This window comes from Myxine glutinosa, chromosome 7 (assembly GCF_964187855.1).
Source record: "Myxine glutinosa chromosome 7, kmMyxGlut1.1, whole genome shotgun sequence".
NCBI classification, from domain to species: domain Eukaryota; kingdom Metazoa; phylum Chordata; class Myxini; order Myxiniformes; family Myxinidae; genus Myxine; species Myxine glutinosa.
In genome coordinates, this window is record NC_136267.1 from 124,841,539 (window position 1) to 124,865,229 (window position 23,691).

At 43.6% G+C, this 23,691-nt stretch overlaps 1 protein-coding gene across 10 annotated transcripts in view; it reads left to right on the plus strand.

Annotated features, from left to right (window-relative positions):
* Positions 1 to 17,835, plus strand: part of DCAF17 (DDB1 and CUL4 associated factor 17) — a 112,817-nt gene extending 94,982 nt beyond the window's left edge. For all 10 annotated transcript variants that reach the window (XM_068102900.2, XM_078782257.1, XM_068102906.2 and 7 more), the window contains 4 exons: positions 12,851 to 12,932; positions 13,248 to 13,331; positions 13,524 to 13,679; positions 16,519 to 17,835. In XM_068102900.2, coding sequence (XP_067959001.2) covers positions 12,851 to 12,932; positions 13,248 to 13,331; positions 13,524 to 13,679; positions 16,519 to 16,692 — 496 coding nt within the window. In that variant the 3' untranslated portion in view covers positions 16,693 to 17,835. The remainder of the gene's footprint in view (positions 1 to 12,850; positions 12,933 to 13,247; positions 13,332 to 13,523; positions 13,680 to 16,518) is intronic.
* Positions 17,836 to 23,691: the final 5,856 nt, after the last annotated feature.

The following is a 23,691-nucleotide window of genomic DNA, read 5'->3' on the forward strand; positions in this document are numbered from 1 at the left end:
GTTTTTGCACCTTTTTTGTGCAAAGCGGTGATGTTGGCTGATTTCCAAGCAGATGGCAGTTGACCTTGAGCAAAAGAGAGGGTGAAGAGAACAGAGAGAGGGTGAGATAGAGCAGCAGAGCAGGATTTTAGGACCCGTGGGCTGATGCCGTCGGGTCCAGTTGCAGAATCAGAGTCGAGGGTTGACAGAAACTTTTCCACCTTGTCAGGAGGAAAGGACACGGAGTCCAGGAGCAGCAGGGTACGACTGGGTATGGTGGGTACAGAGAGGGATGGGTTTGGGACACAAGATTTAGAGGCAAACACAGAGTTGAGGCATTCAGCTTTTTCACGTGCGGAGTCAGCTGTGTAGCCGTTTGAGGTAAGGGAGGGGATGGAGGGGGAACAAACACCAGAAATGGATTTGACCAGACGCCACCAGGATTTGGAAGAGGGAGACAGAGAAGAGAGTTCGGTCTTGAGAACGGAGAGATATTGTTTCCTGGCTCTCCTGAGGGTGGACACACACTTGTTTCGGGCTTTGTGAAAGGAAATGAGATTTCCTTCCGTTGGATTTGCTTTCCAGGAGACGAAGGCAAGTTGTTTCTGGGCAACAGCCTCACCACAAGATTCCGTGTACCATGGACGGGAGGAAGGGTATGACAACTGAAGACGAGATGGGATAAATCTGTGCATGAGAGAGAGCAATTTACTTTGGAAGAATTCCCAGGATGAGTTGATGTCAGAGGTGGTAGAGATGGGAGACCAGTCCAGATGATTGATGGCTGCTTGAAGACCGTGCCAGTTGGCCTGAGTGAAATGCCAGACTCGTCGACGCTGAGCAGGCTCCCTGAGGATGGTCAGAGAGATGTCCACTTTAACAAGGACATGATCAGATGATCCGATTGGAGCAGAAGAAGAGCAGCAGACATTTTCAGGGAAGTTAGTCATAACCAAGTCCAGAAGAGAAGATGTTCCGTTGACTGAGATCCGGGTCGGGAAATTGACAGATTGTGTCAGTCCCAGTGAGTCGCAGAAGTCCTTTGCTGAGGAGCCATGGCTGGTGAGAGAGGTACCCACACCCAGCCAACTGGCATGATGACAGTTGAAATCACCACATATGAGGAAGAGAGAGTTGGGATGAGTAGATAGAAGTTGGTCCATATTATCAGACAGCGAGATGTAGATGGAGTCATCACTGTTTGGTGGACGGTACAACACACATATGAACAAGAGGTGGTAGCGAAGGGGAAGCCGTAGCCAGAGGTATTCCTGGGGGTGAGGTGGAGAGAGTGCAGTGCAGGGCGAGTGAGGAAGAGAGTTTTTGATAAAGATAGCAACCCCGCCTCCAGGACGAGGCTCAGGTCTATCATACCGGAGGAGGGAGTAGCCCGGGAGAGATACTAAGGAATCAGAGACATCATAAAGGAGGAAAGTTTCTGTTAAGCAGATCACGTCTGGTTTGACAGAAGCAACCTGTATGGAGAGATCAGTTAAGTTTGAACGAAGGCCCCGGATGTTTGAGGTCCATACCGTTAATGAAGATGAAGGGGGAGCATCAGATACAGAACAGGGGGGAGGAGGGGTAGGGTAAGATGTGGAAGAGGTGGAAGAGGTAGGGAGAGCTGTTGAAGGTGTGTCAGAGATTTCAGAATAGCTCGGAGAAAGGGAAGGATGGGGCGGACAAAAGGTTTGATGGTGATTGGGTGAGGCACAATGAGGTGTTATTTGAGGAGGGGGAAGAGCGAGGCAGAAGGTTGGGGGAGATGGAGGTGAGAGTTGGAAGGGGGAAGAAGCGGGGAGGATGCTTTGAGGAGGGGGAGTGAGAGGGGGGAAATTGAGAAGCAATGAGGGTGTGGAGATTTGAAGGGGAGGGGTGAGGGGGGAGTTTGGGAGGGAAGGGACAAGGGGAGGGATTTGAAAGGGATGGGATATGGGGGAGATTTGGAGGGGAGGGGTGAGGCAGGAGTCTAGGAGGGGAGGGGCGAGGGGGCGTCTTGGCGGGGAGGAGTGAGGGGGTAGTTTAGGAGGGAGGGGGCAAGGGGGGAGATTTGAAAGGGATGGGTGATGGGGAAGATTTGGAGGGGAGGTGTGATGGGGAAGATTTGGAGGGGAGGGGTTATGGGGAAGATTTGGAGGGGAGGGGTGAGATTGGATTTTAGAAAGTGTACGATTTATGGGAAACGAACATTTATTGCAAAATGAGTTTCTTGTGACCTTTGAGTTAAAAATACGTTTAAGGACGCTGGATGGAGGATGGAGTGCAGGAGAGTTTAGGGAATGTAGAAAAAAGGCACTATAGGAGATGGATATTTTTTTGGGGATGAATTGATTTGGTGAGCAAGTCGAAAGCAGCCTTTTAAAGAAGAAGAAGAAAAAGGTGTTATAAAATATGACGGAATACATAACTTATGGGGAAAGTGTAAACATTGAAGGTTAATAACAGTGAAAACTATCTGGGGAAATGGGGGAGAAACACATGGTCGAAGAACGAACGAACGAATAAGAATGAATAAACGAATGAGAACAGAGAAGGAAATTTTTTTTTTTTTTTTTTTTTTGAGTTGAGATTTACACAAGGAAGTAGGCTATGGGTGAAAAGACTGGGAATACAGAGAACGAAAGTTATTGGATCACAAACGACGGACCGCTGAGAGAAAAACAAAGCCTCAAGGTTGTACAGTGTACACTGTACAAGGCCTCAAGACACGTCAGCTCTGTCTACTATAACGCCTTGGCTTGCAAGAACAGCCTGAATAAAAACAAAAAGGGAGCTCTGTCTACTGTAACGCCATGACTTCCAAAGCAGCCTGAATAAAAACAAAAAGGGAGCTCTGTCTCCTGTAACGCCATTGCTTGCAAAAGCAGCCTGAATAGCGTTCACCAAGTGTGGTTAATCATATTCAAAAAGAGTGTTATAACACACCCAAACTTCCCCGGCCTTGTGACTAATTAATTATGTTCACAGGTATTTCTGACAACTTATGGAGCCCTCACGAAGCGGCTCAAGCACTCCAGCAAGCACTCCAACAAAATGGGTAATAAGGAACGGCTGGCTTGGCAAGCGATAGCAAGCTGATTGCTTCTCGTTGAAATGGCCGAGGAATTTTAAAAACAGATCACAAGTACAGTGGAGTGACACCCTATCTCATGGAAGTATGAATTAAGTTAAATAAATAAAAACCCCAGAAGGAGAATGACAGCCTTGCTTAAATAAATTAATATATACATTTAGTTATAAAATCGCTAGATATGGTAGATTTTGTCAGATTTCAACTCCAGATTTGGAGATTTATTTTGGCTACAGCATCCAATCCTCATATCCGAATCTAGATTTTGATGATATGCTTCAGTTATGTTATGATAATCGATTGTGTTTCCAAGGCAAGGCATGTTTGAGTACCAAGATGGCCGGCCACTATATTGGTAAGGGTTTTTGGGGTTTTTTCTTATGAGCACCTCTTTAACCATCTTCAAAAAGGGTGTTATAACACACCCAAACACCCAGTTTTCATCCTTGCAATCTGTTGGAGGTCCAGGTGTATGCATGCAAAGTTTGAGGCCGCTAGGTTTCATGGTTTTGGAGTAATGGAGGAGACAGACAGACGAACGGACCGATGGACACTGCCTTTTATTATTATATATATTTCAATGTAGTGGAATAGCGTTCCGTGGAACTTTCAATGTAGCAGCGCCTAGCCATGGAGAATTTTATAATGATAATTATGATGTCATAGGTCATGTGATATGGCAGCCATTTTGGGAATAAAGGAAATTTTTTGGACATCTTCTCTGCATACTATAGGATCCAGGGGGGGATGTGCAAGGGGTGCGCATTCCCTCTCCCTCCCCATTCGGATTTTCGGAAATAAATATAAGCTATGAATATCCTGGAGTGGCCCTCGTGTCCAGATTATTTTGAACAAGGAACGTTCCGGGCAGCTTACCAATGCTCAGAGGTTTTAAATCACATCTGCATTATTCTAAAACACTCCACGTGCGATGGTAAAAACCATGCCTTCCTCACATAAATTTCGTCACAGGAATTCTTCTGGAGTATTTGTTGCTAATTCGCCTAATTAACTTAGGAGATCATAACAATCATTTCGGTAGAACTACACAAATCATAAATTTCACATCAGAAAGCTCCAGTAGAACTACACAAAAGCATGACACACACACACACACACACACACACACACACACACCACACACCACACACCACACACCACACACCACACACCACACACCACACACACACACACCACACACACACAACACACACACACCACACACACACCACACACACACATACAAAAACACACCTTCACCTTCACCCCCCCTTCAGCGCTATGGCCTCGTGCACTCCTCCCTTTTCAAATTCCTGGATCCGTCCCTGCTGCATCCACTCAACAAAAACAATTTAAACTTGGCACTGCTCAGGAATGCTCTATGGGGAATAACATTTGATAACTATGATGTCATTTGTGCCTTCATGATGACATAATTGGATGTGGCAAATGCTTTATCCAATCAGTATGAAACTTTCTGAGGGTGATCCACAAGGAAATGTGACAAGTTAATTAAATTGATGACGTAATTGGTGAGATTGTTTAACAGCCATATCTAATATATTTAAGCCTTTTAAAATCTTATTCTCCGAAATGGCTGAACAGATCGAGGCGAAACTTTACAGATATGATCGACTACCCATATGTAACAAAGTTTATCAACTATAATGTCATCGATGATGTGGTTTGACAGACGTATTGGAATGAAAGAAAAACTTTCAAATTCTTTCTTTGAAACCGCTTATTTCTCTGAAACCTTATAAAGGGAGGAAGAGAAGAACAACTTGGGATGGACTCGCCATGAGAAATATCGTTTGATAAAAATGACAAAATAGGACACATTGTCATCGGAATGGGCGTTGTTTGGTACCCGGCACAACTGCGCTCACTACACCATCATTACTACTACACCATCTGTCTTATTTTCTTGCTATAAAAGAATACTTTTTTGATCTTTCAAAGTTGTTCAAAGAATCTTGTCTTGCCCACTTGACCTCTTTCTCTTGATTAAATGCTTGCATTGTAATAATGGCAATGGCAAAATAAATTTGCAAAATGGATAGAATATAGATTTTCTCTCATGAATACCTGGCTATGCTTTCATACTTTGTTTCTTGCTCAACTACATCTATCTTAAAGCATGGATAGTCACGGTGTTCCCCCTTCCTCGAACCCCCCCAGCCACCCACCCACATGAAAGACACTTGAAACCAGCATTCAAGTTCACCATGTGTTAATGTTAAACTTAGTCTAAACAAATTCAGTGGTTTAAGAGTTAAAGCATCCGCTCTGAGTCTGGGAGGTCAGCGGTTCGAACCCAACCCCAGTCGAGTCGTACCATAGACTTTAAAAACGGTATGTGCTACCTCTTTGCTTTGTGCTCAGCATTTACAAAGGATCGAGCATGGACAAACAACCATAGGTTGGCAACCATTGTGCAGGCTTGATGGACCTAATGGCATTCTGCCTTGAAGTTCCTTGAAAGGGAACATGTATTTATATTTCAACCATTGCAAAGAGGAGTGGAAGTTATTGGAAAAGAATCTCTGATGTGTTGAGCTAATTAATTAGACTTCTTTTGACTGTATCCAGCTAGCTTATTCATTAAAACTTTCTCATTAAGGTAATTAGACTTGTTACCCATGCCGTGCCGTGTGCCGTTTTTTGTCTGTTTGTCAACAGAATAACTGGATAACGAGAGCAGCAAGAATCGCCAAATTTCGCACAAAGGTACTTTTGTGCAAAACGGCATATTGTGAATATATTGGCCAAGTTCAACTTTGAACTCACAAGGAAAAATATAAAATGAATTTGGTACAGAACCATTTATTCCGTCCGGCCTGGTGTCTCCTTCTGCCTCCTTGTCTCTAAACTTCCTTCTGCCTCCTTATCTCTAAACTTTTGGTTGTCATACTGTATGGCAAGCTTACTGCCAACACGGTCAGGGTTGAAGAGGAAAACGGAATCGTGCATTTGACTTAATTTGGTGACGTGCTTGCCATTGAGTTGTCGCATTATTCTCATAACTGATCGTGTTCAACTTGACCAAAAACTTTTGTGCTAGTGCAGTGGGAGAAATAGGATTGGAGGAGGGAGGATGAGTGCATCCAATGGTGCTTTTCCACTGCAGTACCGTACCGTACTGTAACCAAAATCGGTTTTTTCGTTTTTCCATTGCCAAGCGAACCGTACCGTACCTAAGTACCAGTGCTAAATTTGGTTCCTGCTCTGGACAGGTACCAAGCGAGCCGAATCCGGACCTACAGTATGGGTGGAGCTAGCAACACTGCAGACCGTTGATTGGTCAATCACAATAGTCAATTCAGGAAGAAAGTGAAAGGTAGTCGTAATGTTATTAGCTATATATGAAGGCTAAAATAACATACTGTACCTGTATTCTTTGTTTGCGCCGACGAACAAGGCCCAAATCTTCGTTGTCGGTCTTCATAATTATCTGCAAAAGTTTGTTTCTCTTTTTAGCTGTCCTTTTTCTGGCATCTTTCAGCTTCTTCTCAAAAACTTCCTTCTCAAACACGTCCTCTCTCTTTTTGCATTTCGCTAAAAAAAACCTCATGTTCAGATAAAACCAAAATCCGACGAAGAAGTAAAACACAGCTTCAAGTTCCTCCTTAGTTGCGGAGCTCTTTACAGTTTAGTGTCGCATGAGAAACTAGAACGGTACTCAGTAGAGAGCATAACTTTGCCAGGTGAACAGTTTACGTTTTGTATCCAAGAGTAGACCAGAAAATCACAATACAGAATCACATTTAATCAAAATCATCATCCACAACTTTTTAAAATCTAATCATTGGCATCATGTCAGTCTTGTCACAAGTCAAGTCACGTTTTTGTCACAACATCATGTCGCATCAGTAAAAGATGTATGAGTTGCATTAAAGTTAATCCTTGGTGTGTGATTTGATGGTTTGTAACACTTGGAATATAATGGTTTGAAAATTATATAATCATGGTGGTTAGGGAAGAAACCCAGCAGGTAAGACCTCTTAGAGGGTTTCATGTACAGAGATTGATTCTACAGCCCCATGCTCTCATGAGTGTCATCCTTGCTCATCCATAGTATAATCGTCCTGTTTTCTGTTCCAGTCGCAGCCGGTTGCCAAAGGTGGACCGATAGACCAGCTCACTGTGGGTTTTGCAGTAAATTTAGTCTATGACATTGCCATGCATGAAGTTAGTCGCCGTTTGCGACCTCTCACCAGATTATGTAATTTGCAATTGTGGTGAAGGGCCATAAACGTGACATCATTGATAATGGAGTAATAATTAAATTATTTGCTTGTAATGCTATCGTGTCGAAAGTATTAAAATGGCAACCTGACACTCGTGAAGTAAAGTGTCAGGAATCTTATATACAGATTTTGAGGGTTGTGGAAATGCTGGACGACAAAGGTGAGGTCGTCATACCAACGGTGGAGTCGCAGGAGGTGGTGGTTCGTATGCAGCCTGTGGCTGCTTAGCTGCATCATTATCTGGACGCGCGGCTGTGCCACTGATGCAATGCCCCCCTATTACCAATAAGGTGGTACTCATTTTGCCGACCATTGAAGGATGACATGCTGAGTCAACCCACCTGGTGTTATTTCAACGGCACGGCAGGGGCTCAAACTCAGGAACATAACTCAGGACCATTGGACTTCCGCTTCCGGACTTGCCGGCGAGGTTTTCGTTTTTTCGAATCTGTACACGCTCTCCACTCTATCGAAGTTAAGTAATTGTTTCCATTTGTATTTTCGTCAAAACTATTTATTTTATTGTGTGTGTACGTATAGTGTGTCCCTAGGAAGATTCTCGGTGTTGATCCTTCATACCTGTATAAAATATCGTCGGTTAATTCGTGTCGTGTCTTTTGAGGCCGAGTACAGTGTCCGACCTTGAGGCTTTGTTTTTCTCTCAGCGGTCCGTCTATTGTGCTCCAACTACTTTCGTTTCTCTGTTTTTCCCAGTCTTTTCACCCCATACGTCCTTGTTTAAAATCTCAACTCAAAAACCAAAAAAAACAAAAAAACATTTCCTTCTCTGTTCCTATTCGTTTATTCGTTGTTCTTATTCGTTCGTTCGTTCTTCAACCACGTGTTTCACCCACATTTCCCCAGATAGTTTTCACTGTTAAACTTTAAAATGTTTAAACTTTCCCCTGAAGAACTGTATTCTATCGTGTATTATAACACCTTTTTCTTCTTCTTCTTTAAAAGGTTGTTTCGACTTGCTCACCAAATCTATTCATTCCAAAAAAAAAAATTCCATCTCTCACAGTGCCTCTTTCATACATTCCCGAAACTCTCCTGCTCTCCACCCCCCCTCCAGCGTCCTCAAACGTATTTTTGACTCGAAGGTCACAAGAAACTCATTTTGCAATAAATGTTCGTTTCCCATTAATCGTACAATTTCCAAAATCCAATCTCACCCCTCCCCTCCAAATATTCCCCATCACCCCTCCCCTCCAAATCTTCCCCATCACCCCTCCCCTCCAAATCTTCCCCATCACCCATCCCTTTCAAATCTTCCCCCTTGCCCCTCCCCTCCAAATCCTCATCACCCATCCCTTTCAAATCTACCCCCTTGCCCCTTCCCTCCTAAACTCCCCCCTTGCCCCTCCCCTTCAAATCTACCCCCCAACCATCCCTCCAAAATTCTCCCTCCTCCCACCTCCCTCTCAAAGCTGCCTCCTCCCCACTTCGTCTCCCTTCTATCTCATACCTCCACCTCCCCCAACCTTCGACCTTCCTCTGCCCCCCCTCAAACAACCCCTCACTGTGCCTCATCCCATCACCATCAAACCTTTCATCCTCCTCATCCTTCCCTTTCTTGTAACTCTTCTGTAATCTCTGCCACACTATCAACTGCTCTTCCCACCTCCCCCTCTCATCCTTCATCTGACCCTACCCCTCCCCTCCCCTGTCCTGCACCCGATGCTCCCCCTCTCTCCTCATTAACGGTATGGACCTCAAACATCCAGGGCCATCGCTCAAACCTGATTGATCTCTCCATTCAGGTTGCTTCTGACAATCTAGACTTGATCTGCCTAACAGAAACTTTCCTCCTTCAAGATGTCTCTGATTCCTTAATATCTCTTCCTGGTTACTCCCTCCTCTGGTATGATACACCTGAGCCTCGTCCTGGTGGTGGGGTGGCTATCTTTATCAAAACCTCTCTTCTTCACTTTCCTTGCACTGCCCTCTCTCCACCCCACCCCCAGGAGTACCTCTGGCTACGGCTTCCTCTCCGCTCCCACCTTTTGTTCATATGTGTTCTGTACCGTCCTCCAAACAGTGACGACTCCATTTACATTTCGCTGTCGGACAACATGGACCAACTTCTATCAACTCATCCAAACTCTCTCTTCCTCATATGTGGCGACTTCAACTGTCATCATGCCAGCTGGCTGGGTGTGGGTTCCTCTCTCACCAGCCATGGCACCTCAGCAAAGGACTTCTGCAACTCATTGGGACTGACACAATCTGTCAATTTCCCGACCCGGATCTCAGTCAATGGAGTATCTTCTCTTCTGGACTTGGTTATGACTAACTTCCCTGCAAATGTGTGCTGCTCTTTTTCTGCTCCAATCGGTTCTTCTGATCATGTGCTTGTTAAAGTGGACATCTCTCTGGCCATTCTCAGAGAGCCTCCTCAGCGCCGACGAGTCTGGCCTTTCACTCAGGCTGACTGGTACGGTCTGCAAGCAGCCATCAATCATCTGGACTGGTCTCCCATCTCTACTGCCTCTGACATAAATTCTTCCTGGGAATTCTTCCAAAGCAAACTGCTCTCTCTCTCATGCACAGATTTATCCCATCTCGTCTTCAGTTGTCTTACCCTTCCTCCTGTCCATGGTACACTGAATCTTGTGGTGAGGCAGTTGCCCTGAAACAACTTGCCTTTGCCTCTTGGAAGGCAAATCCAACTGAAGGCAATCTCAGTTCCTTCCACCAAGCTCGGAACAAGTGTGTGTCTACCCTCAGGAGTCGCAGGAAGCACTATCTCTCCACACTCAAGATTGAACTCTCAAACCTGTCTCCTTCCTCCAAATCCTGGTGGCATCTGGTAAAATCCGTTTCTGGTGTTTGTTCTCCCTCCATCCCCTCCCTTACCTCAAATGGCTACACAGTTGACACCGCACGTGACAAAGCCGAATGCCTCAACTCTGTGTTTGCCTCAAAATATTGTGTCCCAAACCCATCTCTCTCTGTTCCCACCTTTCCCAGTCGAACCCAACTGCTCCTGGACTCTGTGTCCTTCTCTCCTGACAAGGTGGAGAAGTTTTTGTCAAACCTCGACTCTGATTCTGCAACTGGACCAGACGGCATCAGCCCACGGGTCCTAAAATCCTGCTCTGCCGCTCTATCTCACCCTCTCTCTGTTCTTTTCACCCTCTCTTTTGCTCAAGGTCATCTGCCAGCATCTTGGAAATCAGCAAACATTACCGCTTTACACAAAAAAGGTGCAAAAACAGATCCTTGCAACTACAGACCAATCAGCCTGATTCCAATTATCAGCAAAGTCATGGAATCCATCATTGCTTCGGATATCACATCCTTCCTCTTCTCCAATGGCTTGATCTCTGATCATCAATTTGGATTCAGACCAGGTCGTTCTATTCTGGACATGTTGCTTCTGCTGTCTCAACAATGGATGGAGGTCCTCAATGCCAAACAGGAAATCAGAGCTGTCTCACTTGACATATCACATGCCTTCGATACGGTCTGGCACCCATCTCTGCTCACCAAACTTTCCTCCTATGGTATCCATGGAAATCTCCACTCATGGCTTGCGGACTTCCTCTCTGGTCGAAGGCAACGTGTGGCCCTGAATGGATTTCTCTCATCTCCCCTTCCTGTTCTGGCTGGAGTTCCCCAAGGTAGTGTTCTGGGCCCTGTGCTATTTCTGATCTTCATCAATGATCTCTCCGACTCTCTGGAAAATCCTTTCTATCTTTTTGCTGATGACTCCACTATCTGCCGCTCCATTCCTCATCTCTCAGTTCGGCAGTCTGCAGCCTCCTCACTCTATGCAGACCTGGAAAAAAATCACAGACTGGTCAAACAAGTGGAACATGTCTTTCAATCCTGACAAATCTCACACTCTTACAATGTCTCTCCGAAAGGACCGACTGGAAAACCCTCCCATCTACTTTCTCAACAATCCTCTCCAAGAAGTTCTGTCGCTCAAGCTTTTGGGTCTCACTATATGCCATGATCTTTCTTGGGAAAACCACATTTGCAAGCTGGCCTCCAAAGCCAGTCGCCGACTGGGCATCCTCCGTCATGCGAAGTCCTTCCTTGGCACACCTGAGCTCCTCACCACATACAAGGCTTTCATCCGCAGCTCAATGGAATACTGTTCCCCCCTCTGGGCTGGTGCTCCTGCCTCACACCTAGCTCGGCTTCACGCTGTTGAAACCAAAGCTTTCAGAATCATTGGAATCTCCTGCGATGAAGTTAACTCCGAGGGCCTTTCACTCACTCACCGCAGGCAGGTTGGTGGTCTTTCTGTCTTCTAACGACTTCTCTCCGGCCTTGCTCCCCCAGCTCTCTCTGTGCTCTGTCCCCCCAATATTCCTTCAGGTCGCACAAGATCTGCCTGCAACCCTCTTATGGTTAAACTGCCAAAATCTAGGCTCTCTGCTCACCTTCACTCTTTCATTCCTCTTTTCTCCCGCCTCTGGAACAAACTCCCACACTCCCTTCAATTCCACTCCATCCTCCAGGTCTTTAAAACAGCTGTTCACCACCATCTCTTATCTTCCCCCATCCAAAACCTTGATCTTTTCTACCCCCGCTAATTCACCCCAGATACACTTTTTTTTAAAATTCCAACTTCTTTCCTGGAAGTCCTTGCGGTGTTTGTGTGTTTTATACCTCTCCCACCTCCCCTAAACCCTCCCCTTCCCACATTTCTCCTGATGTCCCTGCTCTCAAATGTTGTGTTTGTGTCCTTCCCCCTCTCTCCCCATCTTGTCTGTCGCTCCCCTTGTTTTTTGTGTTTTGTGTGTCGGTTTGACTTTTTGTATGATTAATGTTAGCTCTTTCACGAGCCTCGATCTTGTATACCAAAAAAATAAATAAATTAAAAAATAAAGGTCTCAAGCCTGTTAAGCCAACACCAGGCTTGAGTCACGGGTGATAGCTGGACTAGGTATGGCAGAACGGGATGGATCAAACAGATGGGGACAACACAGTGCGTAGGTATGTACAGTACAGACAGCACAATGGAAGAGGGGGATACATATTCGGCACACTGGAAAGCAGACAAACGTCATAAATGTGGACAGACAATGTAGCACGATTCTGGGGAAGGAGTAAACTTTAAATGTGAGAGGAAATGGAGGAGAGCACGTAATGGTTATGATATTTTAAAGGACGTGATACCTTACTCGTACCATAGATGGACTGTATGGTTATGTATTCCATTTTTAAATTGTCGTAATGCCATGAGATTTATAACACAATGCAGTAACACTTCTGTGCAGGTATGGTATGCAGACTAGGGAGTGTGGTGCAAAGGTTGAAGGTTGGGGGAGGGAAGGAGGAGGTTGTAGAGGGGGGTGGCTGGTGGCGGAGGAGGAGTGAAAGATGTGAATGATTCTCGCCGATTCACATTTTTTTCCAACTCGAATGGTCTCCAGAACATAACGCTCTTTTTTTTCATCTCAAATCCATAATTTGACCATGCCACTGAATTACGTCGGTAATGTGATTGCATTTCCTACTTTCCATTTAAGGTTGCTGGTATGCTGCAGGGTACATTCTGAATCCAATGTCCCCCACGTCCTTGCTCCCCCAGCATGCTGCGACTGTCGACATTAAAAAATGGTAAGACTTCTCTGCACAGGGAGTTCTCAGTCTCGACCAAACAAGATGAAAGGGTGAGAGGAAAAATTCCACTACTTCTGCTCCTGTCTCTTCTTGCTCACCATATATCATCAGCATTGCGTTTGAACTTCATTTGGCTGAATCGGTGTATCTACCGATCTGTCTAAATTTGAGCTTTCACTGAAAGTCCATGGGTTTGTTGCTCCATTTGTACCACAAGGACTCATTTCATGATTTGTTGCCTTTAAAATGTGTTCAGTACGCAATACCAGGTAGTAATTGCAGTTGCTTATCCAAGTTCAGTTGAAGTAAGTGAAGTACAAGAAGATAAATGGAATGCTGTGGAATCTTCCCCGTGTTGTACGTAGCCCGAGTTGGCCACAGCAACGTCGTCTTATGGTCGATTGATAAAGAAAAGGTTCTCTCAATTCGACGTTGGTCTACAACGGAAGGTGAGCTTGATGAACACGCTGTGTGCAGACCGAAGGGGCACCGTAGTCATTGCATTATGGGGTGTGTAGATACCATTGAATTTTTCATTGGCTTGGAAGCGAAAACTTTACAACATCGGGTGGCCAATGGATTACTTGAAACTTCATGATTGAACGTTGAACAATATGCCTGATACTTTGTGTGCTCTGCAGACGATCCAGTTAGTAGACTATGAGGATGAGCTGGATCTCATCATCGTTGCGGTGGTGTCTGATGCTGAGTCGTCTGGCGATGCAGTCATCCATCTCCACGATAACTCTACAGGACAGCGATTAAAGAGCATTCCATTACAGGGGCCGTGGGACGTCGTACGTTCCTCTCAGCAGGCATTTAGTCTGCGACGCGTGCACTGTTTTGATAAGAAATTCCAGTTGCTAGAGTATGCATTTCCCACCAACTTGCGGATATATTTTCGTTGTCATCTCAAATTGGCCTCGTGTGGTTTTTGTGCAGATTCAGACAGGACTGATAATGCATTTAACACCTGTGTAGTGAAAGTCCATGTTGAATGTTTCCCGTCTCGGGCATAAACGGTATGGAGTTCCGTTTTTAATGTAGTTTGACATAAGGAATTGTTGTACAATTGTGATAAATAGCTATAGTGAGGAACCTATTTGTGCTGTTTAAAAGTTTCCATGGTGGAATAACAATAAAGTGAAAGGTCTACGGTTTGCACCATATGTTTGGCTCTTAAAGGAGATACATTTACATCACATGGTCCCCCAAGAAAATGGACTACCCGTTTATGATATCTGGCTCTCCCTCATTAACAAGCAGACACCTACAAACATAGGTATCAATCAACACATTGAGGACAATGGACCATAATGAGCAAAACCACACTGGCCAATCAGCAACACACAATGAACTACCAATCAGCACCCCCTACAATAACCAGCCAATGGAAGGTGTGTGCAGTTCTTATAAAGTCTGCATCTCATTCATTCCAGTTAATTCCTCCAGTCGATGGGCAGAGCATGCTGCCCAAAATTTGAGGCCTACTTTTCTTATTTTTATTTTGCTTTTTAAGTATAAAGAATATAAAGTTATTTTAAGAGCCAACATATGGTGCAAACCTTAAACCTTTTACTTTTTTACCTATTTGTGTCGTATTGCTATTTTATTTTGTACTGTTTTTATTTATGAGACATTGATATTAGACCATGCTTTTTAATATTATATTTGAAAAGAGGAAAAAGTTAAACTTGCCTAATAAGTATGTCAATTTATTTATTTAATCACATATGGGTGGTTCGCATAAATTTTACTTTAAATTGGGTTGGTCTTTTTGGCATTCCCATTTGAGCACAGAGCTCATGAGGCTGGAATTCTGGGTTCAAATCCCAAATGCTGCGTTGATTCATCCATTGTCCTGTAATTTCTTCCAAGTGTTTTTGTTTTTCCCTGCTATGTTTGTGCAAGTTGCTCAATATGCCTTCGATGCTGTAGAGGTAAAAAAGAAGTACGGTTCATATCACAATGGATTGGCTTTAAATATCTTTCTTATTGATTCACGAGTTATCAAGTGACCACTATATTCGTCACGTGTGTGCGTCTGTCTGTGTGTCTGTCTGTCCGCAGCATAACTACCCGATGATATCATCCGATCTTGATGAAACTTGGGTGGGAGGTTGATATCATGATCTAGTTGTGTCCTGCCTAGAGTGGGGGTATTGCGCCCATTGTGGGCAGAGCCACGCCTGAAAAAGATGTCTTTTTAGGGGGTAATCGAGTTCAAGCTACATCTTCTCTGAGGAGTTTGGTGGAATCTGACAGGGGTTTCGATATTTGGTTAGGCCAATGTCATGTGTCTAGCCCCATGGAGCTCGATTTTTCAAATATATATATATTTCCATTTGATTTATTTATTTATTTTCATTTCATATTTCACCGAATTTTCGGTATTGTGTAGCTAACTAACGTCATAACTGATTATACATTATTTTCTATCATTTCAAGGTCAGTAACCTTCGTTTTTACATTTCCAGGCCTGGCCTGTCCAGGCCTGTTTCGGTTATAGTCCGTCCTTTGTCATTGAATAGCGCTCGCTCGTGAACCATCGTCGTCTCCTGACTTGTAATAACTTTTAAATTTGCTCTAATTGTCATATTTGTAGTCACTCAACGATGTATTTTTATTGCAATTTTGAATATAGAACGTGGTCACAATTTCCTGGACCGTCCATAGTTGTGATTGGCTATTTGGGTAACTCTTTTTAACCTGCAAACGCGTTCATCTGATTATAACCAATAGTCTGATGTGGTTTGTCGGCTTAGCGGTTAGGGTGCCGGCTTGGGATCCTAGGATCCTGGGTTCAAATCCCAGTCGATCGCTGAGTTAACGCCAGGGGGGTTGACTCAGCCTGTCATCCTTCTGAGGTCGGCAAATTGAGTACCAGTTCACTGGTAATTCCCTGTGTGTCACAAGAGACGACTAACAGGGTTGGCGGCAGGAAGGGCATCCAGCCGTAAAACATTGCTTCAAAAAAGGGGACCACGGTGCCTGAAAAAGGCCAACCCCTGCTCTGCGGTGAAAAATGGCCTCTAAAGGTGGTTTCAGTCTGATTTCTTAATAAAACAAATAATCTTCTCGAAATATGAAATTGCATTAATTATTTAGCCAATGCAGCTTTCTAGAAAGTGATTGCATAATATGTAGTCTTTGTTGCAATTGCAAAACCAGATAATTATGTGCCATGTTATCAAGTGTACAGGTATTATATCTGAAGGTTTGAGTTTGTTTATTAGTGTGAACCGCGCAGTTCCCTAATTGCTCGTTAGAAGATTCTGCTCTTGTAAATTTGGAAATCATTCATGGTGGCTAAAGGATTGAAGCTTCCAATTATTTATCAAATCAACAATTCCTAATTCTTCGTGCAGGCCTGCATTAATAAGGCAAACGAAGCGAAGACTATCATGAAAATCTAGCATTTGTCTTACTTTTTGGGTGGAAACTATGATGAGCTAGCTGAGTATTCTGTAAATTACTGTCATGATAATTTTGGTCTAAACGTATTTTTTGCATGCTCTTGATTCCTTCCTGTACAATTTCCACATTATGAATGTTATAACACTGCAGAGAATTGTAATACTATGTAGCAGCAGCTCACAAATGAAATCATTAAGGCCTGTCTGTGCTGTCTTTCAGACGGTCGATCAGCACTTGTACGTGGATCAGGACACGATCATTCATATGACACAGAGTGTCAATCGCAAAACCATCTGCCAAGTGTACAAGCTCACTCAGACTTTGAAGGAGAGCTTACCCAGAATATCCAGCCAGCCACATCGCAGGGTGAAGATGCGGCTTGACAATGGATGACCTCTTCAGCACGTACTACAATCTTGCATTACCAGGAATTCCTTTGTGAGACTTCTTCATTGAGTCCTTATCTGTGGGCAATGGGAAGGCAATGGCAAACAACCCAGTATAACCTTTGTTAAGCTGCTTTGACAGTACTGAGCCTGCCTTTGGGCAGAATGCCAGAATACGGATACGAATCTGTGGGCACTCACATAGCTATGTTGCCTTGGAGCATTACAGAAATGTGATTACAGATGTGTGACCAATAAGTTGTTCCTTTCTATTTCACCCTCTTTGTTTAAATAAAAAGTTATTTGACTTTTACGGACCAGCCACTTACCACGCTTGTAGCCTCCGGACATCCCTCGCATAAAGGAAGAAATGAACTGATAAATAAAATAACCCTGTGTCAATCTTAGCTAAATTTCTTCTTTTTTTAAACATCAAAATGTGCACTAATAAAACTCGAAATTGTGATTTAGCTCGCTTGCCTCGATAGTCTTACTGTTCGGACTTTATTGGACGTTTTGGCCTGTTATCACAAGTTACATTCAGTAGCATCTGTGATGTCATTTTTTTGCTGCCGAGAAAGATGACAAAACGTGCGAGGAACATTAATTCCCAATTGAAACGGATGACTGATGAGAACATGTGGTTAAAAGTGCTTACTGTCCAAGGCACTTCAATAATTTTGTGTATTATTGTTATTAAAATAATTGTATATTGTACACCGCTCCTTTCCTATGCCATCTCCGGACGCTGCTTGACATCATTGCCGGGCGAAGACGCACGCTGAAAGGGAGTACTAATTTTCTTTCTTTCTTGTTTGTTTGTTTGTCCAGGCGATATCTCAGCCATCCTTTGAGCTAGGCCTTTGAGCTGAAATTTCGGCACAATCGTGATAACGTGCTTTGGCAAAAACGGTATTTTTTTTGGTTTTTTGATTAATCAATTAATTGATCAATTACTTTATTATCGATTAATTAAGTACTTATTTATTTCCTTTCTCATCCGGGTAATATCTCAGGCACCTTTTGAACTGGGAAGCTGATATTCGGACATGATAGTGACCAAGTGATGTGGCTATAAAGGACATTTTTGATTTATTGATTAATCGATTTATTATTTATTGATGAATCAATAAAAAACATTTTTTCCCGATTAATGGATTCTTTAATTTTCAAAAATTTACAGCTTCAGATGAAACACTGGTGGTTGAGGTATCCCATTAGCCAATTGATGAAGAAATTATTTTATGATTGCTATTTATTGATTTTAATTATACAATTAATCAATCAATTATTGTACACCTCTCCCTCCCAATATGGGAGCGAGACATGGGTAGTGAACGTAGAGCAGCAACGAAGGCTGGAAAGGGTGGAAATGCGAATGGTTTGGTGGATGTGTGGAGTATCGTTGAGAGAGAGGAAGACAAATGATGAATTGCGAAAGATGATGGGAATAGAGCCTGTGATTGATGCTGTGAAGAGAAACAGGTTGAGATGGTTTGGTCATGTGTTGAGGAAGGATGAAAGTGATTGGTTGAGAAGAGTCATGGAAATGAATGTAGAACGAAGTAGAGGACGGGGAAGACCGAAAAAGACTTGGCTAAAGATGGTGGAAGAAGAAATGCGGGCAAGGGGGTTAACAAGGGAGATGTAGAAAATAGGGCAAAATGGAGAAGATTGTCATGGGGACCGCAAGGCTAATCCCCGCTCTAGCAGGGGAAATGGCCTTAAAATGCCTGTTGTTGTTGTTGTTGTTGTTGTTGTTGTTGTTGTTGTCTTCCTCCCAATACCGTCTCTATGTGCTGCACGGCAGTGTCGCCGGATGCCGAAGGTGCCCTGGCAATGCCGCGCTGAAGGATGTTATTTATTTATTTATTTGGCATGGGGTCGGTGTACTTTGAATTTATCTGTACCTTTTGTTATTTATTGTGGAATGCAAAGGTCTTCACATTTGTTGGGTTAATTTGGCACGAATCGGCATCTTCGAACGCACGACCACAGTGGAATCGCTGAAAGGAATAGCCGAGCGGAGTTCATCGAGGTTCTGCATGGAGAGGTGCAAGCGCGGGCCCAATCTGCCCACACAAGCTGTGGTCCGTCGTCCACGTGCTTGTCCGGGCACACAGTCGTGCATCACGCATCTCTGCTCACGGTCTCTCTCCAGCAGCCCGCAGATGAAGGGCCAACAACCCACAGCAGGCACCAAGAAATGACCACAGATCCCTAAGACTGGAAACTGCTGCCACGTTCACTGCTGCAGACTGTAAAGAATCGCTGCAAGCCCCAAGTCACGAATTCAGCACGATCTTGTCCATGCTTTTATAAACACCATGAGACCCATTGAAGCGCCAGTGGGCCGTGCTCATTGGACAATGCAGACTTTCACCAACTTAGTGATGCTGCCGTGAGTTATGCTCATGGGGAGGAAGTACCATAAAAGGAACGGCAAACGACAGGGGAAGGCTCAATAATGTAGGGAGGCAGGAAAGGTGTCACTTGTATACAGACACCTGGTGGCTGGACTACCCTAAACACAGCCCATCAGTGGGGTACAAAACGTAAACGGTTCAGCCTGTCGCAGGTATGCCTTCTGAGTGCTGTTGTAGTTACCTTTGGCTTTGCGTACGCGAAGCGAAAATATCTAGAACGGCACTCTTCGACATCACAACATCGACCAATATGCCTAAGCCCACATTCTTACATTATTATATATATACTTGGCAAAAAAAGAAACGCAAGTTTTTATGTCAAACCCTACCATACCCTAACCCTAACCCTAACCCTAACAACTCATGGCATTGTCGTCTGCTCAGTGAATTCGGTTCAAGCCTCCATGGACCATGGACTACCACAGGAACATCAACATTCTTATGCAATTTAGCCTTGGAAGCCACAGTAAGTGATTGTTTGAAAATCCATTCAACCCCCATTGTGGTGGTTCAGTGAGGCATGACGCTCAAGAAATGTGGTTGAAAATACAGGTGCTTAAAATGGTATTACAAATCTTTGTCATTGATAATTTGTGCCCAACAATGCACATTTAAAAAATGCGTCTTATCAACTTGCGTTTCTTTTTTTGCCAAGTATACTTGTACTAAGTTTGATTTAAATCCATTCAGCTGTCTCAATAATCACATTTATACCTGACATGACATTTGACGCCGAAATCTAATCAGTTCATCTTTGCATCATAATATTATATACTTATACTCATGGGCGTCAATGGGTGGGGCACATACCTCCCCCCCCCCCCACACCCCACACTTTATACTCGAATATAACAAAATGCGTTGCTCTGTACAATCCACAATCTCCAAATACATCATCTAATTATGTATAAGTCAATATTTACTTTCCTAAAGTAAGTTTATCTCTTATATCGATACTGCGCTGGTGGGCATTATTTAATAACACAGAGCAGCTCGTGCATGTCGTGCTGGATTTCATTTGTCGAAGCACGGAGTGCACGGTGCACGCATGCGCTAAAAATGTGTCACGTGATTAGTGAATACTGAAAGTGTGATCCAGGTAGATACTCTTACTGCAGTGCTGTGTAACTATGTTCCTTCACGTTTTCTTCCGAAGGAGCCTCTTTGCTCGCCCATAGTGAAATTTATTTAGTTGTTGTTACATTTGAGAAAGTGCTAACTGAGCCAGAATTGTTTACATTTTCGTGAAGATCCGGATCGCGATACGAGAGTTAAAAAAAATTTTCCGTGATTCTTCACCATTGAGTGATCGGGCCAAAACTACTGTATATACAGCATAGGATGACATTTCAAAAAGTTGTGGACGACTTATGACAACACTTGTTGGACGAGTTTGTTTCGGCAACAAGAACAAGCCAATTAGATTTTGGGTCAAGTCCGGATCGAGATCTGACCTATCAGACAGACAGAGGGATACAAAACGAAAACCGTTCACTTTGGCCGAGGTATGCTCTCTAGTTTATAAATGTTGTAGTCCAAACTTTATAGATGTATTCACATTGTAATGGTACAGCACTGTACATACTTTATACACAATCTAACATTCTAAATAGTACATACGGTTAAATGGGTTTTGTGGCTCCGCCCCCACCATGTTGATTGACAAGCCTTTGTCCCGCCCACCGCTCTTGACACTTCATTGCCCAATGCGTGAATATTCATTCACACCTACTTTTCGTGGAATCCTTTCAAGTTATGAAAAATTTGAGGTGTCATGGACCTCCCCACCGTAAAATGCAGTAGATTCGGTTTGGACAAAGTAATGAGCTTAACCCAATGTTGAGTTACTGTCTGAAAAGAAGAATTACAAATGGGCTATGTTTGCGCTATCAATTTTGGAGTTCAGCGATGCTGTCCAAACGTTTAACCCTTTGCGTGCTCCTGTTTCAGGTTTGTCACAAGATGAAAATTCTTCTTTTTTTTTCAAAAAAAGAAAGAAAGTGATTTTTAAATGAAAATTTTGAAGAAAAAAAACAAGATGCAGCACACAAAGGGTTAATGAGTGTTATTTGATGTGAAATCCTCCACAGACGACTGATTGGTTCGTACTTTTATAGGTTTACACGTTTGTATCCTGATAGATTTTCATTTTTGAGGAATTGTGTGTCATCCCTACATAGGAAGTCTTCCGACTTCATGATATATCGTCAAATCATTTGAAGTTTGATAGCAGATTTCAAATTGGTGACTATGCGATTGTATCAAATTCATGAAAATGACAAAGAACATAATTATCTTCTTCATAGCCACTTCAAAATAATTTTCCCAGAAAATGTCCCCCCCCCCCCCCCACTCGCATCACTGGCTCACAGGTTAGCACAGTAACAGAATTTTTTTTAACCTAATGGGACCTCTGACCTTTTGACCCCATAATCTAATCCGTTAATATTGTCGCGTTCCTGGTGATTAAAATCTTCCAAGGAAACGGTTTTCGAACGGGCTTTAACTCTGAGGTATGCAGTCAAAAATATAATCGAGAAAATATAGCGGAGGATACGCGTGGGGAGGGGGTGGGGCAAGAGCACTTACCTTCATGGATCCCACCGGTAGTCTTCACACTGTAATAAATAAACTCAAACGAACATGATTTAAAATGTACAAAAATAAACAGGTATATCAAAGAAATGCCGGTAACAAGGAAAACACGGCGAAATATAACTAAATTCCTAAATTGAGGGACCTCCACACAGACTCAGTACACAGACAAAGGGAAATATAATGATATAAAAATAAAAGGTGTGGTTGGCATTATCTGCGAGCGGCTCCCGAGTCTTGTCGGGAATTGTCTCAGGGCCGCGTCCCTGCGTGGGAAACCGCAGACTTATTGGGAACTGGGCCTCGCGCGTGAAGCGAGCGAGCAGGCATGCAGCTCGCTCTTCCAGTCGTGCGTGTCCTCACAACCTCTGCACGGAAAACCGCAGTGCCCGGCCCGCGGCTCTTCCTCATGACCACTAGCAAGGTGTCAGCACACGATCGCTCGCAATGGTGTCCAACAAAATAAGGGGTGAAAAGATGTCGATGCTGAGGACAAAATGTCGATGCTGGGAGAGACCAATATGCAACCTAAAGTCCAAAACGAGAAGGTGCAAGAGAAGAAAATGTCGGTCCACGACCGTTCACTATGGCATCCAGAACGAGAAGGAAGCAAGAGAGGAAAAATGTCGGTCAGAGCGTTCATTTTAACGTCCAGGCTCTGACGTCATCTCTACACGTCTCCGTGGCTGATCCAACCAGTGCGTGCCACCTTACCAGTCCTCGGTGCCAATCAAATCCCCGCCCAATCACCGCTCTTTGGGCGTGTCTCCATAGAGCTGCCTGTCCTATGCGCTTACCAAGTCTGTGTAATCGGCGGTAGTGCTTCATGCCTGGCTGTCGGCTTCCGGTTCAACGGCTTCCGGTTAGTTTTTATTAATTATTGTATTTAAATGCACGATTCTGACTCGGTGTCTAGTGCGGTGTCATAAGAAACAGAGGAATAAATTACAGAGGTAATTACACACAGGGGATTAATTTACCCATAATCCCTCGCTAATTAACAAGCCCCACCCCTCGTGATGGGGACGAAGATGCAAGCTTACACGACAGTCCAGTCTACACAAATTCCCTACTGATGGTACATCGAGGTGGTTCTTCTTCTTCTTCACAACAGTCGGAGCACAATTGCCCCCCTACAAATGTAACAATATATATATATTAATCCGTTTATCTTTCCATCATTACGCATACTTGTACGAAGTTTGACTTGGTTTCCTTCAGCCGTTCTTAAGTTATCATGGTAATGAATACCTATTAAAGACTCTGACCTTTCACCTCTTGACCCCATATTCGAATCTGTTAATCTTTCCATCATGATATTGTTACGTATTACCTCCCCAAATCCCGGTTACGGTGCACCTCAGAGTCTGGAGCAGGAATATGGCAGAAAGATTTGTTATTTTGCGTGTTCCAATAAACCATGGTAAAACCACACCAATGCAATTCTAGAACAAAACAAGTAATTACCCTGCGCTCGCGAAGCGAAAAGCGGGGTTAAACATTCAGTTACGTACGTGTGCCATATGCCATACGTGTCTGCATTTCAAAAATTCATTTTCTCGGCAACCGTTGGTCCGATTGACATGAAATTTTCACCATATGCCTCCTCCTGTATAATATTTTAATGATTATTATGACATCATAGGTCACGTGGTACAGGCGCCATCTTGGAAAAACTTCGCACCTCTATATCTCTGAAACCACGCCATGGAAAAAATTGAGACCTGGCTCATTGTCAATGACTCCCCATGGGGAATAAGATATGTTAATGATGATGTCATCGATGCCTTCGTTATGACATCATAATTCGACAAATACAACACTTATGCATCCGATCATTTTGAATTTTTTTCAGCAACTGTTGGTCTGATGGACACAACATTTTTACCATAGGAGCGCCTCCTCCTGTAGAATATTTTATTGATAATCATTACATCATAGGCCATGCGGTACAGGTGCCATCTTGGAAAAACCGAAAAATGTTG